The sequence below is a fragment of the Pithys albifrons genome, chromosome 21 (genome assembly GCF_047495875.1).
Source record: "Pithys albifrons albifrons isolate INPA30051 chromosome 21, PitAlb_v1, whole genome shotgun sequence".
NCBI classification, from domain to species: domain Eukaryota; kingdom Metazoa; phylum Chordata; class Aves; order Passeriformes; family Thamnophilidae; genus Pithys; species Pithys albifrons.
The window spans coordinates 8,555,484-8,570,996 of record NC_092478.1 but is presented as its reverse complement, the minus strand read 5'-3'; the positions used below and the strand labels follow the sequence as shown (position 1 = coordinate 8,570,996).

Here is a 15,513-nt window from a genome sequence, read left to right as displayed (position 1 = left end):
AGTTGTGGAAGAATGTTTGGAATAAAGCTGGACTGACAAGGATTGGGAAGGAATTTGGGATGCTGTGGTAGATGCAGAGTGCAGGGGAGCTGCTGGGCTCATGTTTGAGTGGGGTCAAGGTAGTTCAGGAGGAATGGCTGGGCTAAACTTGGTGGGGAGCTCATTTTGTGAAGGTTGTGCTCTCTTGCTGTAAAACCCCAGGCTTAAGGTGTTGTGTCTCTGTCTCTGGCAGGTTTGGAAGAGGTCTGGGGCATGGTTCTACAAAGGGTTGCCCAAGTACATCAGGCCTTTGAAGAGCAGCAGCAAACCCATGGAGCTGCACCCACAGCCATGGCAGAACGAGCCAGCCGTGCCAGAGCCGGAGAGTGTCGGGACCAGCCGATCCTTCACCTGGGCCAGGGGAAAAGGTTGGTTGTCTGTTCCGTGCCCAGGAAGCAGGTGGAAGAAGACTCTGTTCTCTGGGGGAGACCTTGATTGAAGCAGACCATTGTATCACACCTTGGATCTCTGCCATGTCAGATCCCATTCACAGCCCTGCCTTGTAGGGCTCTTTTCCCCCTTCTCTTCCGTCTGCTCACCCAGTTGCTGCTTGTACAGCCACCCCAGTGCTTGCCCAGAGCCAGCTGTGGGGACACAGGAGCTCGGCATCGAGGAGCTCGGGGTCATCAGCACAGCAGTGTCTGAATGCTGCAGAATTAGAGCTGCTGCCAGTCTGCTTTGATTTCTCTTCCTTTCTTTCTGGTGCGGATTAGCAGAACTGTCTGGCCTCTCTCCCCTTCTGTCTTTTGCTGTTAGATCCCTTCAGCTGGAGGAGTCCTCCTCAGTGAATCAGCAGCATGCACTCTCCCACTTACCAGTAGTGCAGAGGGAAATAACCTTTTAATAAAGAGGGCGCTGGAGATTTGGGTTTACAAACCTTCCCTTCAGGCCCTAGCTAGGAAAGCACTCCCAGTCCTGCTGTAACTTTTGTAATTAAAGACGAATTAGATCAACATTAGATGGTTGTGCTTCCCTCCAGGAGATGCTTGGAAGGAGCTGTCTTAGCAAAGAGACTGATTGATGAGGTTATTTTTTGTTAACATGTTACAGAAAACTTTACAAGTCGAAGCTGTTGAGCCCAGACCTGACCTGCTGTTTATTTCAGCTTTTTAGTTGAGTTTAGATTTTGGAGAAGGCCTCCCCATAAATACTGGCAGGAGCAGGGGGAGGACTGCAAAGTGACCTTTGGTAAGCTTTGATGTGGGTGACGATCTGCCTTTCTCCCTGCCCTGTGGTGTTTGTCTGGCTTCTGTTTTATAGGTTGAATAATACTAAACTATGGCTTTATTTTCTGATGCTTTCTTTCTCTGTTGCCCTTCTCTGTTAGGCTGCCTGTCCTCTGGAAGGCTTTCAGTGGGCACTGGGGGCTGTAATTCATCTCTCGAGCTGGGAGCTGGTACACCTCACCCCTCCACTCTTTTCCACCTGCCAGTGCTGGGGCTCCTGCTGTTTGTCATCCCAAAGCTCTGCCTCGTGCAGGGCAGGCGCCGTCCCCTGCGGAGATGTATATCCATGACATTGCTATTGTGAACCTGCCACTGGGCCTGGACTGAGCTTTCTGAGGCTGTCACCAACCAGACAGCCTGCCTTAGCCCTACTGGTTGATGGCATCTGTCACCTCACGCCTTGTACACCCTTGTCCAAACACATCCTTTCGTGCTCATTTGGCAGGATGTTCTCGGGAATGAGCTCTGGCATTTCACATGCCTGACTCTGACAGGCTGCTCTCCGTGGGATTTCCATTATCTTGGCCAGCCATTCTAACCCCTCCACTCACCTCCAGTGTGCTGCCTCTGAGCTACTAAGGGATTCAAGTTAGGTGGGACCAGCACAGGTGTAGCCACAACCTGTGGACATCCTCTATGCCAGGAGCTGCCTTTCAAGCAGTGGTGGCACAAACTCCAAGTGCCCCACTCCCTTCTCAAAAGCAAGGGATCAGTGGCAGGCCGTGGGTATTGGCTGCTCCTGCTGCAGGAGGGTGGGAAGGCAGCAGGACCAAGGCAGTGCAGGAATGTGCCTCTTGGGAAAAAAGCCAACCCTGCCAGGATGAAGTTTTTTATTTTGCACACCCAAGTGTTTCTCTGGTGCTCACTGACACTGGGATTTGCTGTTGCCTATAGTTTTTCTGTAATAAACAAGCAGTTGCTATGGGAACTCTGCTATTAGTTAAGACACAATTGTATTGTCACAGGGAGAACAGCAGTAATATTTCTTATGCTGGGGAACAGCTCTGCTCCATGTGGTGGAATGTGGGTGGGATTCTGCATTGGGTGGGGCAGGACGGGGTGCCAGGGGGTGGGGAGCAACAGCAGCAGGACTTTCCTTTTTCCAGTCTCTTGAGTTCTGCAGAAAAAAATAGAAAGCCTCTGGGTGGAAGAAAGAAGTGTGATCCCTGAGCTGTTGTCCTGTTTGGCGTGAGGGCTGCGTGCTGCTCTGCTGGTTTCTCCCTCTGCATCGTGTTGCCAGGCAATGCAGCCTGCGGGCTCGGCGCTGCCAGGGGCGCTGGGCAGTGCCTGAGCAGGGGGATGCAGTGTGTTCCTCTGCTCTCTGTGTGCTGGAGGCCAAATCCTTGCGTGGTGGAGCAGAGAGGAGCGTGCTGGGGCATTGCAAGAGCTTTTCAGGCTGCCAAGGGGGAGTCATCCAACTTACCAACAACTTTGGACAGTGACAAAGCTGCAACTTGTGCTGCTCCTGAAAGGGAGAGTGGTTGGATCCAAGCCCTTCCTCCTGCCTGGAGATGTTCCTGCATCTGTGGGCAGTGCTGGGCGTGATCTGGTGCAGGAGCTGCCCTCAGTGACACCCTGGGTTGCAATAATACTCATCATCTCTGACTCCCACCCACGGTGACCAGGAGGTTGTGTTTGCCAGTGGTGCCGGTGCCACAGCGGATCCATGTGCTTGGATGCCCTCTCACCCAGTGCCTCTCGGCTGTGCTGGGTGTGTGTGACTGTTAGAGCTGTTGCTGCAGGGTGTCCATGTGCTTTTCCTGTTTTTCTGACAGCTGCAGGAAGTGCCAAGTGTTGTGTGTGCCGGGGCTGAGCTCTGCCCTGTGCTGGGCAGCAGGAGGGAGCGTGGCTGGCTCTTGCCAGCGCAGCCGTGCCCGTGCCAAGTGCACACATTGATCTCAGAGCTCAGCCCCAGCCAAGTGCTCCTTCCTCAGCCTCAGCACAGCTTCCCCACGTGCTCTGCTGCTGGGGTTAAGTGCAGCCAGAAGCCCTCCAGCATCCCCTGTGGCTCTCTGGGCCACAAGGCTCTGGTGCCTCTGGCTTGGAGGTTGAACCATGTGTCAGAGGGGTCGTGGACTCTGCCACAAGCTGCAAGGCTTCAGGCCCTCACTGAGTGACCCATTCCCTGTGGCAATAGTGCCTTTCTAGCAAGTTTAATCTTGGCATGTTTTTTCATGAGTTTTTTTCAGTCAGATGGAGATAGAGAGGGATGAATCTGTTCCCTTCTCTGAAAGTACAGCTGTCCAACGACTCTTATTGATATATCAGCAACTGCTGGAACACCAGATTTAATACTTCTGGGCTCTGCAAAGTGCCAGCAGAAGGTCTGGAAGCTTTGGATGAAGAATTACCTTAAAGGGAAACATTGGTGCAGTGAGTAAAATACACTCTTATTGGCAGCAGAGGAAATGAAAGCAGACAGGGCTGCTCCTGTGGTGCAAGCGCCTTTGTGTCATTAATATTTTCTTCCTCTTGTGCTGGCTCTCTCTGAACTGCTGAATGGCAGAAGGGCAGGCAGCTAAAGTCACCTCCACTGATTCACTGGGGCCTTCTCCAAATAAATCCTGGCTTCCAGCATTTTGAGAGGATTCATGGAGGAAGGAGCTGTTCTAAAGCAATGGATTTTACGAATCTGTGAGGCCAAAACAGGATAATGACCAAGTGGAACGGGAGTTCATTTTCTGAGGGAGTTGAGCAACAGGATGGGCAGAATGATTCTTACAGCTTAGATTTGGATTTTGTAGTAAAAAAAATGGATTCTGGTACATATGGATTGTTATTAACAGTAATTATATATAATCCCCCACCTCTCCCAGGAAGTTTTGGGGGAGGAGTGAAACTGTCTGTAAGACGATAAAGCCAAACCTGTGCTTTGAGGACTCTTGGGCAGCATTTCAGCCTCCCAGTTTGTAACAGGTCTTCACTCCTTGCCCAGCTCAGCTCCACAGCCCCTTTCCCAGGTGAGAGGCCCCATTCTTGATGATGCCAGGAGGTGAAGGCTGTGGGTGCAGGAGGAGCCAGTGCCAGGGAAAGGCTGCACAGGAGTGGGTGTGCATGGGGAGCTGCCTGCCAGGGCAGCTTCAATAATGCTTTGCAATAACACTGGCAGCCAACTTTAATATCCTCAGAGATGTTAACTCCAGAAAAGCACTACTATAGGTATTTAATTCTTTTTTTTAATAAAATATTTTGTGTAGTACAGATTGCTGCCTGAATACAGGAGTGTTTGCAAAGGTCCTTGGAAGAAATATTTGACAGCTTGTGCTCTGTGCAAGGCAAGGGATACCTGTCCTCCTGCCCTGGGGAGTGCTAAAGGGTTTGTGAACTGCATGTAGAGAATTTTAGGGCTGATCCATAGAGATGAACTGACAGCTCTGTTACCCCATGATTGTCACCTTGTACCACTGCACCCACGTCCCTCCTGCACTGTGAGTAACACAGAGCGGGGGCAAAGTGGTTTGTTCAGTAGCAGAACAAGGAACTCGCTTCTCACATGAATGTGAGCTTAAAAATATATACTGAGGAGGATAAAAAATAGCTGGGGCTTCCTTTTCCTGCAGTAGAGGCTGTAGGTTGCAGTGTTGCCTGCTCTGTGTCCCACATGGGCCACTGTTGTGCTTTCTGCTGGGAGTTGTGAGCTGCTGTTTGAAGGACTGCTGAGCTGCCAGGGGAGCTGCCTGGGCAGATGGAGGAGGGCTGTAGGTGCAATTCCTCAAACCAAAGAGACTTGTTTTCCCATTACCTTCCTCCTCAGCCCCATCATTTCTGTTCTGAGATCAGGCCATTACAAAAACCCAGAGGCTGAGAAAACACCTTTCTCATTTTATCCAGAGCAGCTGGCAGTTATCTTTTACACTGGTATAAGCAGGAGAGGTGCTTGCACAGTCACATGGAAAAGTGGGAAGAACCTCCCAGTTTGGGAAGCTGTGTCTGGCAAAAGGAGGTACTTCAGCTCTTGTGGAAACTGTGGAGGATGGAAAGCAGCAGGATCAAGGCCAGGATTCAAGGAGAAGAAAAAAAGTGGCTTGGAAATGGGAAAACAGTCTCCTTGAGGACGAGGAGTGACTGTTGCCTTTTAAGCCTTGGGGATGTAGGAGTAACAGTTCTGAGCAGTGTGATTATAAGGATGACTTGATGTGCTCAGTATTTATCTGGGGTTTCCTTAGATCCTGGAGCCTCCACAGAGGCCCTGCTACACTGGAAATGCAGCCTGGAGCAAGCCAACCCCTCTCCCCACATTACCCAGGCGTGGATGCTCTTATGGTGCAGCCAGGACCTCTCTACCTGCAGATTAGCAGGAACCAGCATCATACCCAGCCTTAGAGTGTCACTTTGGGAGACAGCAAACATCAGGAGGAGGGGACTCACTGGGGTGCCAGTGTGGGGTCAGGAGGAGCTGAGCCCAGTGCCTGGACCAGCCACACCACAGGAATTTGGCTTTGCAGCAAAATGTGGCACAGGAGCACTGTGATTCCCCGTGGCCATGGTCAGGTTTAGGAGGGAAGCACTGGTGGTGTGTGCATCTGCTGCAGGTGCTGGCACCACTGCAGTGTGTGCAGCAGAGTTGTAAATCATCTGTAGGAAGTAAAACCGCATCATTTTGAGAGAAAGAGTGAACAGCTGTGGGGGAACTGCAGGTAGGGCTCCTCTTGGAGGGGGAACGTGATTAGGAGTCAGCGTTTGTTCATGTTTTATTTGGATCCATCTGGCACTCTCTTTGGTAACTGTTATGAACATTGTGAATAACTGTCTCTCTCCTCTCCTCCCCCTGATCTTCCCTGCAGTGGTTTCCAGTGACAGTGAGAGCGACTCGGAGCTCAGTTCCTCCAGTCTGGATGACAAGCCCATCCCCGCAGGGTCAAAAGGCTCACAAGGGAGAAAGCTCCAAGCAGGACTTGGTGAGAAGTTGCTGTTCCTTGTGGCTGGAGGGTGGGAAGTGTGAAGTGCGAAGTGCTTGAATGTTTGGCTCTCAGCACTGGGGGGTCTTGGCTCAGCCACTTACCTGCCAGGTGAGGATCTGATCCTTTCTCCCTGGACTAGTAGCAATGGGTCAAAGAGGTGGTGGGTCATTCCATTGCCTGCAGCCCTTCAGGGTCTGCCCTTCCATTTGGAGCTGCTCCCAGCTGCACATCTCTGGCCAGCTCCTCACTCCTGGCTTTACAGCCATGGAATTTCTGGTGCCATTTTGGGAGCAGAGCACAAGAACTGTGTTTTGACCCTGCTCCTGAGGGAGCCTGGCTGGGACTGGGGAGGCTGCTGCTCTCTTGGGATCTGGCCCAGCATCTGCACCCACGTCTCACTCAGTATCATCTCTGTGTCCCTGCAGCGCCCGCCAGGGAGCCAAGCCAGGCCCTGGGCAGGGCTCTGGGCAGCACCCACTCCCTGGCACTCTCGGGGAGCCACAGCAGCCTGGGCAGCGAGCAGGGGGCTGAGCTCAGTGCCACGGAGAGCTGCCACAGTGACCAGCCAGCCTATGGGCGTGACAGTGACACTGCCACCAGAGTGCCCGGTAAGCCGAGTCTGCTCTCTGGGCACATCCCTGATTTGGGGCTGGCTTCCCTCCAAGCACAACTTTCTGTGAGGCACACCTGGCAAAGCTGTAGCTCAGGATCACCTTTCCCTGCTGCTGGTTTTCATGACAGATGCTGTCACAGCCTTACAGCTCCTTCCTTCTTCCTCAAATGCAAAATCTATTCTGCAAGATGAGTAATTGTGTGGGTGGGAGCTGCACCCATGTCCAGGGGCAGTCAGAGCCTGGGTCTGTCCCCCTGCAAAGGCCCAGAGCTCCTCTCTTTCCTGTGGAGCCAGTGGAACAGACTGAGCTTCTCCTGAAGCAAAGGAGTCCAGCAGCTTTATGAGACTGAATAACATTTTTCCTAAAGTAAGGTGGCTCTTTAAGCCAAGCATGGCTCTTCCCAGAACTCTGCAGTGCAAAAAAAAAAAAAAGACTTTTTTCTCCCTCAGAAACCTCAGAACAATTAAGTGATTGGGAGAGCAGAGGCTGCTATCACATCTGATTGGGAGCAGCTGAAAGAGATGCAAATGTGTTCTCTCTGCAGTTCCCACTGATTTATTCACTAACCCCTCAAGTTATCGTTTTATGCTGCTCCCTCCAAGCATTCCTACCCTCTGAACTGCCTCTCCTGTTGTTCCTGAGCCTGGTTTGTGCTGGGCATGTGGAGGCATAAATTGGATTAGAGAGAGCAGGTTTATCCTTCAGTGCAACATGGAGTAACAGTCTCCCTTCCCAGCTTCCCAGCAGAAATAGCCAGCATGAAATTGTTACTCTGCTCTTCCCTCCCTCCCCAAGGTTCAGAGATTTTCAGTTTTCTTCACTTTTAGTTTTCACAAAGTAGATCAAACAAGGGATACTTCTCTTCTGTCCTTCCTCCCTGTGGATTATAGTGCTGCCCTGGGCTGGGCAGTTTATTTTAAGCTCCTGTTGGCTGTGGCATTAGAGACAGTGCATTCCTGTTGTGTCTTGGCTCTGCTGCCTGTGGAGCAGAGCAGCAGGTTGTCCTGTGGGATTGAAATGGGTGTTGGTGGACAGCTGGTGTGACCCTCTGGGTGCTTCTTCTGCTGGTGCTACTTGGCCATGCCAAAGGCTGGGTGGGTGCACTCAGTGGTGTGTTTGTACTTGGCACTTCAGAGCTTCTCTCTCTGCCTTTGGAACCAACTTCTGCCCAGCCATGGCAGTGCAAACAGTATTTCAGAGACAAAAGAAATGCCTTTTTCCTACTAAAAAACTTCATATGCAAAGCTTGGCACAAGGGGTCAAAGCTTTCCAGTGGGATCTCTCCATGTAGGTGGGGCAGAGCTAAAAATGACAGGCAGCATGGACATATATTTAAAAAATGAAAACTGTAGCAATCTCATGAGCCCAGTTAAAGTTGTCCCTGAGGTGTGGAGAGGATCCTGCAAAGGAAAGGTTAAGCCAGGTTGGCTGGCTAGGGAGTAGCTGTGAAGGTCTTTATTATGCCTGGGGTCATTTATTTCCGAGCCTTCCTGCAGAAGGAGCTGCTTTGTTCAGACAAGAGCCCTGGTACAAGGCTGTGTGGCCCCTGAGCCAGGGAGGGAGGCAGCAGTGAGTGCTTAATGATGGATCCCTTTGGGTGCCACTCCTTGCCAAGAAGCAGAGGCTGCTCTTGCTCTTGGTTCCTTTAAGGAGTGGCAGAGGTGGTTGGTGCTGGATGTCAGGACTGGCAAAACTTCCCAGCATCTCCCTGCCTGTGGGGCAGTCCCTAAACTCAACCCTGACCCAAAAGCAGAGCAAAGCACAAGGATCCTTTCTCATTTAAAGTGCTGATCCTTAGCTGCAGAAGAAGGACATTAAAAGAAGATTTTGCTGTAGTTTCTCAGAAAGAGAAACTGCATCTTTGTAGCGCTGTGTCAGGAGCAATTTTTGCTTCATATTATCACCTCAGGTGTTGTTCTACTGGTGACTTTCTTTTCACTTCTTTTTCTCACCTCTGCACTAATTTCGCTCTCAAGTGTGACTTTGCAGAGCACTTTAGCATCCTTAAATCCCAGGCCACAGCCAGAACAGGGAATTAGGGACTGGTACTGCAAATGCAGCTGCTCTTACAGTCCTCAGCTCTTTAAGCCTGAAGGCCAAGCCGGCAGTGTGGTCGTGTGGCCAAGGGAAAACAAGGAGCTATTAAGAAGAGGTTTGTAGCTTCCAGTGCATTGCTCTGGCTGGGGTTTGGTGAGGCAGATAATGAAGCCTGGGGTTTGTCAGAAAATGACTCATTGGCAGAGCTGCGTTGGGATTTGGGAAACCTCAGCCCATGAGCCAAAGTTTCAGGAGAGTGGTGAGTTGAGAGGCTGCCAGTTTTATTATTTTTTTTCTAACCACCTGCTCTCAAAGCCTTTCAAAAAGCATCTTTTTCTGAGGGACTGTTGTTTCTTCTTCAGAAGCTGCAGTTCCTGGAGGTGCCTGCTCTGACATGATAGCTTTTAAGAGGAAGGTCACACACTCATTTCCCTGAAGAATGTTTTATCCTAAAGAAAATTCAGTTTGCACATGGGGAAGAAGCAGAGCCTTCCTTTTTCTCCTTACTTGCTGCCAGCTAGGAGAGGTGACTCACCTTGTTCTGGCTGTACAGCTGGTGTTAAGAGTTAAAAGAGAGCAAAATCCTCACTATTGTTGATTATGACATTTTGATTAAGGAAAGGGAATATTAAGCAGAATGAAACAAAGAAATAATCAATATCTTACAGTGGTTTTCATTAGCCCACAGAGAGCTTTTAATGGAGATAACATGTTTGAGCTTGGGCCTGCTGCAGGGGGTAAATTAAGACATGTCTCCTCAGACCAGTAGCAAGTTCTACATTGATGGGTCCCAGTTAATGGGGTCCTCGGTGTCTTCTGAGGGTCTTGTCCCAGAAATGAGTCCATCCTGTTTGCTATTCCATGGATCTCCTGATCAGCTTGCTGGTAGGGAATGGGGAATGAGCTTGACATGGGCTGTGGGGCTGGGGAAAACTAATTTCTGCTGAAAACAGATTTGAGAAACAGCCACAAGAGAAGCTAAGGACTGAGTGCAAATCACAGTCTCCCCATCTCTGCTGGCTTGCCAATGTGTTGTCTAAATCATTAATACTTAAAGAGCAATGCAGCAGCTGGCAGTTAAACAGAGCCATGTTAAACAGTGCTGGAGCTGAGTCTGGGAGCTGAGACAGTGACAGCAGTGCCTGGTGGGGAGTAAGAAGTGTTGGGGGTTGCAATCACAGGGTGAGACCTGCTGGAAGGACCCCCAGATGTCAGTGGGTCCAGCCTGGACCCTTCTCTCAGGGTGCTGGAGCTGTAGCTCCTGGATACCTCCCTTTAGCTGCTTTGTAGCTGTCGTGCTGGGAGAGGCTGAGCAGAGCTCCGAAAAGGGCCTGGAGCTGAGGGAGAGGGACAGGGAATGCTACTTCCAGCTTTCTTAATTTTGGGAGATTTATCACTGTCCTTCAGGAATTGTCTGGATTTAGAAATGAGGTGGTGTCCCTCAGTGGCTCAGGGCCTCCCCTGCTGAGGGAGGCATCCACTTTTCTCATCAATATGCAGGCTGTTAATACATGAGACAGGCAGAGCCATTCAGCATAATTTTTGTGGCAGGAAATTCTCAGGGCATCTTTGAAGTTAATGCTTTAACTTCTATTTTCCCATCCATTCTGTTTCTCAGATGTCTGTTTTGCTCCCTCGGGGACAATGAGGAGGTAACATTTTGCTTCAATGGGTCTGACTACTCCATTCCATGTGGAAAAAAAATTGTCCTAACAGTAATTAGGCTCTAAATGGTATAGTAATTTCTATAATGACTTTCTTCATGGTAGTCTTTGGGGAGCTGACTTTTGTTTTCCTGTGCTTGGTAAGAAAGTTGCTTAAATGTACTCAGACTGCTCAATCCCTTATCCACATGATCCACAGCCAGTCTGGTCTTCCAGAGATGGAAGAGGTGGGTTACCCCTGTTCTTCCTCCCTCTGCCTTCAGCCTCTGCCAGCACTTAGGATGTGGGTTAGGAAGGACAGAGGGGTCAGATATGGAGGAGAGACCCTCACCCACACCCAGCCTCTCCCCTCCATGCCTCTGCCTCCTGCACTGGCTGCCTCAGCAGTCTTTGGGCACCACTCCTTGCTGCCCCTGTTTGCTCCAAGCTTGCTGCCACTGCCATGGGATTGAGCTTTCCTGCTGCCACTGCCATGGGATTGAGCTTTCCTGCTGCCAAAGAGGATAAGTTGTCTGTCTTCCACAAAGTGAAAAAAATTGAATTGTGCTTCCATGGCTGAGAGGCTTTGAGCTGTCTCTGCCTCCTCATATTGGTACTGCAGAGCTGCGAATGGTCCTGCTGTATTTATAAATAAAACATGTCTTTGGGTAGTGACAGTGTTAGGAAATGATTCAAGGTTTGCATTCCAGATACAATGCATTTGTAAATATGAACCTCAGGAGAAGCTGTGCCCCCTTCCGTGTTTTAGGGAATTAAAATATTTTCATCCTCAAGTGGTAGAACCAAAACATTTTCAGCTCTTTTAAGCCCGCCTTGAAGTTAAGTGAATAAAGACTGGAGCAACTAAAAAATAAATTACTTTCCTGATTTCTGTAATTCTTTATGGAGTTTTAAATTGAAGGCTTTTTCTTGAAAATAGAGGGATGACAAAGATGCATTCTCTTGCCTCTTTCACTCAATATATCTGGAAACAAGTCTGCTGCTGAAGATGAAGCTCCTATTTTTGTGTCTTCTTTCACATTGCAGAGGTCTGTTCTTTGGTCCTTGATCAAACAGCCTGTCTGGCCTCCTGCCCCCACCTCCTTAGACTTATTCTCTGCCCTTTGCAATACATTTACTCCTCATGCTTCCAACTTTCTATTGAGCATTTTGCACAAAGCACCAAGGGCAATAGTTGATGTCGTCTTTCTAAACAAAGCATAAAGGAAAGAGCAGGGGAAGTCAGTAATACAGAAGTTAAAAGTCTGGAACTTGGAGTCTTTGTAAACACATGGAGAAGTTTTATGGCTTGGGAGGTTATCTTTCAACTAGGATGTCAGACAGCAGCTGGTGGGAGGAATTTGTTGGACTCCTCGTGCCTTGAATATGTCACATGAACACAGTGACTGCTCTGTCCTTTCTCCAGGAGGACAAGCAGCGTGTCCCAGCAGAGCCTGAGTCTTGCCAGGGGTTCTGATGGGATCAGCTCAGGTTTGTTTAGTTGGCATGTGCCCCAATGCCTTCAGGAGCAGAGCATGGCTGTCCTGTGCCCATCCCCAGCTCCTGTCCATGGCCCAGGCATGTGGAGAGTGGGAGAGCCACGTGGAAGGTCTGCTCTGTCATCTGGTTTGGAAACCCTTGAGAGCTCAGGCTTAGCTTTGTCTGACCTGGCCCCTTTGAGGGACGCACATACCGGAGGAGCAGTTCTAGCAGCACAACTCCATCTTTCTCCTTCTTCCCACATTTCTTTCCCTTGCCTTTTCTTTAATCAAATTTAATGGGCCCTTACTGCTGGCAGAGTGTGGACTAATGATGCATAGATGTTCTCTTTATTATTTTTAGGAAGCTCTTAGAAAGGCACTGAGCATGCAAAAGCAGTGTAAAATAACTTTGTCAAGTCTCTCCCCATCACTGCTTTCCAAACAAAACTTCTGTCTTTATGTGTTTTGAAGGCAAACGGTGTGTCCACACCAGAAGACGATGCTGACAGAGGTGAAGAAGGAGCTGCTTTGCCTGGATCCAACACTCACCCCTTGGCCACTCCTTAGACCTCACCCAGACAACGACTCCTGCTGGTGGTGACTTTATGATTCCAGCTCTTCCACAGGCATTACCAACACAATAACACCTGGGAAAGCACTTGCCTGTCCTCCCTGCCTCACTAATCTGGTCTGTGGCTTGGTCTGGTGTCCTCTCCTGCTGGCTGACACCACTTTGGGATGCTGCTTGGAGAGGGCTGCCCTGCTGTGCCTGTGTTTGCTGGAAGGGATGCACCAAGTGCCCACTGGAGTTGAAGAAACATGTGACATCTCTGCTGTTCCTGGCTTGCCAAGTCCAGCCCTGGGTTCAGCTCCTGTCCTTGCAGGCCTGTCTCTGAAATCTTCAGGAGAAAGGGAAATTCACCACTGTGTCCCTGAAATGAGGAGACTGTGGCCCTTGTCCTGCTTCTCAGCCTGGGGTGATTTCCCTCTGTGAACACCAACAGTGAGACTGGGGCTCTGGTCTGCACTTGACTCTCGTGGGCAGGTGTCACCCCTTGTGTTTCTTGTTGTTGCTGTTCTGATTGGAGTTGGTATGAGCTTGGTGGGGGCACTGGGGACATTTGGAATCAGCCAGTGTGGTTGAGATCCTGTTCACTTCCCTCTGTGACAGGGCTGTCTGCTGAGGGAGACTGTGGAGTAAGGAAAGAAATGCTCAAAGAAATTTGCTGTGAATTTTTTGGTCCTCCTGCTGTGTGTGCACTGGGCTACATGTGCTGTGTGAGGGGGATGCTTTGGCAGTGGGATCTTGGGCAGTGTGTGTTTGCTGCAGCTGCTGGGGGGAGAACACCCCTCACATCACGGCCCAGTTGGCTGCCTGTGGAAACCCAAATTGGATAAAAGCTTTCAAATTACTTTATCTTGTTAAGCTCTGCAGATTCTCCTCCCACGTACACACCTTGTCATCTTTGCATGAGCAGGGGCCTTTCTTTTACCTTTTTCCTGCAAGTCTTGAGCATCTGGCTGACTGTGATGGTGTCATCATGAGTCAGGCTGTTGAAAACCGAATGCCCTGGTCCTGCTTATTTTCCAGGATGGACAATTTCCCTCTAAGTCCTGACAAATGAGAAAAATCAAATTACCTGACATCTCTAGAGCAATTAGATCTTTGAAGACCTGAACAAAACCCACAGTAGGCTGGTAGGAGTCAGTGGATTTTATTAAATGCTTTGGAGCTGACCTGTCTATTATGAAGAAACAAAGGATTCCAAAAAGTTGCCTCTGAAATCATGGAGTTAAAGGCAATTTGTGCCCATTAATGTCAGTTTTTTCCCTTGGTTATTACTCTTTTGTTCTGTTCTCCTTTGCTGCTGGGCACTTCGTGTGCATGTAGTGTATGTTCTTACAAATGGCTGCAGTATGAAGATAAATGAGATTGGATGCTGGAACACTCTAGCAGGAGATCAGAAATCAATCCTTGGCTTTCTTTTTAAATGAATGTGGTCCAGCAGAGGACCATTCCCTTGCTGCTTTTCCAGTTAATGTGCCAGGGCAGTTCGCTGGGAAAACACTTCCAGCTCTTCCTCTGTGATCTGTTTCTGCCCTTTTACAAATGAAAACAAAACCTTTGGGCAATGTGGGGCAGCAGAGAGAGAAACCACTGAATGTGGGCTCCACAACATTGATGTTGGAGAGAGCAGGGGATGAGGTTGTTTTCCACTGGGGGACACTTCATGGCGTGGTCTGTGTTGTTAACCTGGCCATTGAGACTCGACCAGCTGCATCTCTGGAAGGGGTAATGCCACAATTACTGGCTGTTTCTGCAAAAGTAACTCCAAATGTCAGCTTTTGCTGAAGTGCTGGTATGATTTCAGAGCTGCAGTCATGCTGTTTCTTCTGAGAGCTGTAGGGTCTTCAATTTCAGAAATGTTTTCCCACCAAAAGAGTCCTGTTTTGCCTTGAAGCTTTTGACAGTCCAAGTGAGGCTTGTCTTGCTCACACTGTCATTACTGCAGTGCCTCAGACAGCCTGGCCTGCCTGCCTAAGTTAATTCTATGGCAGAAGGAAAAGGAAAAAGACATTTCAAAATTGACTCTATTTTCTTTAAACCTGTTACTTTCTCTTCTAAAACTCAACAGTGAGTTGGAAAGAGTTTTTAAAATTGAGCCTGTCATTTCTAACTCACGTGTTCCTTGTGCTTCATTCCTGGGCAGTGCAGGCAGGTCAGTCATGTCTCCAGTCCCACCCTGGCTTCCCACAGCCATTTACCACACTGTGGGTTGCCAGCTCTGCACAGGAACCTGGCAATCCTCACTGGCTTGCTGTGCCACTTTGAGGCATGGGCTTGATTTTTAACTGAGACCAGGTTTTATAAAACACTCAGAGATGACTTTGGGATTGCTCTGGTAACAGTGAGACTGGAAACCTTTTTTTTATTACCTGGATATTTTAACTCCATGGGGTGATTCCACCAGAGTTCAAACCAGAACTGTTCAGTCCTCTATGGAAAGACTGTTCTTGGATCGAGGGAAGGATCTGGCCCTGGAGAATGTGATCCAGCCACATCTGAATGTGGTAGAGGAACATTTGCAGCTCTGTGCACTATTTGCTATTAAAGACCACTTTTTCCTTTGTGATGTCACCCTTTGTTGTGTTTTGTAGCTTTTGTTGGGACATTATCCTAAACCTGTACCAATTGATTGTGTTTTGAGTTGGCTCAATGTGGGCGAGAAAGGCTCAGTGAATGTGCTCAGTCTGCTCTGGTCATTTGTGTTTATTATTTTCTTGTTCTCGTCTCCATCTCTTACAAGTTTTATGTAGTGTTTTACTACTGGAAACAATAAAGCTTTCACTTAGTAACAACTCTTTGCCATTCTTGAAAGAGTAGAAAGTTTTTTCCATTCCCAGGTTGCAAATACTCTCCAAATCCTTGGGCTGGCTCCAGCAAGGAAAGAAAATAATCCAGCCAGTGATTCATGTGGCTGGAGTGTAATTGAATTCTGTACTTGAAAGTCGTCTTTTGTCTTGCCTCTCTTTAGTACCTCGTGCTGGCGATGGCAGCGGGCACAGGTCTG

General features: G+C 49.2%; 1 protein-coding gene across 1 annotated transcript in view; it reads left to right on the top strand.

The window, feature by feature from the left end:
- RPH3AL (rabphilin 3A like (without C2 domains)) overlaps nt 1-15,295 on the top strand; it is a 39,542-nt gene extending 24,247 nt beyond the window's left edge. Inside the window, exons 6-9 of the mRNA XM_071575147.1 lie at nt 233-407; nt 6,050-6,163; nt 6,592-6,774; nt 12,413-15,295. Coding sequence (XP_071431248.1) covers nt 233-407; nt 6,050-6,163; nt 6,592-6,774; nt 12,413-12,447 — 507 coding nt within the window. The 3' untranslated portion in view covers nt 12,448-15,295. The remainder of the gene's footprint in view (nt 1-232; nt 408-6,049; nt 6,164-6,591; nt 6,775-12,412) is intronic.
- Nucleotides 15,296-15,513: the final 218 nt, after the last annotated feature.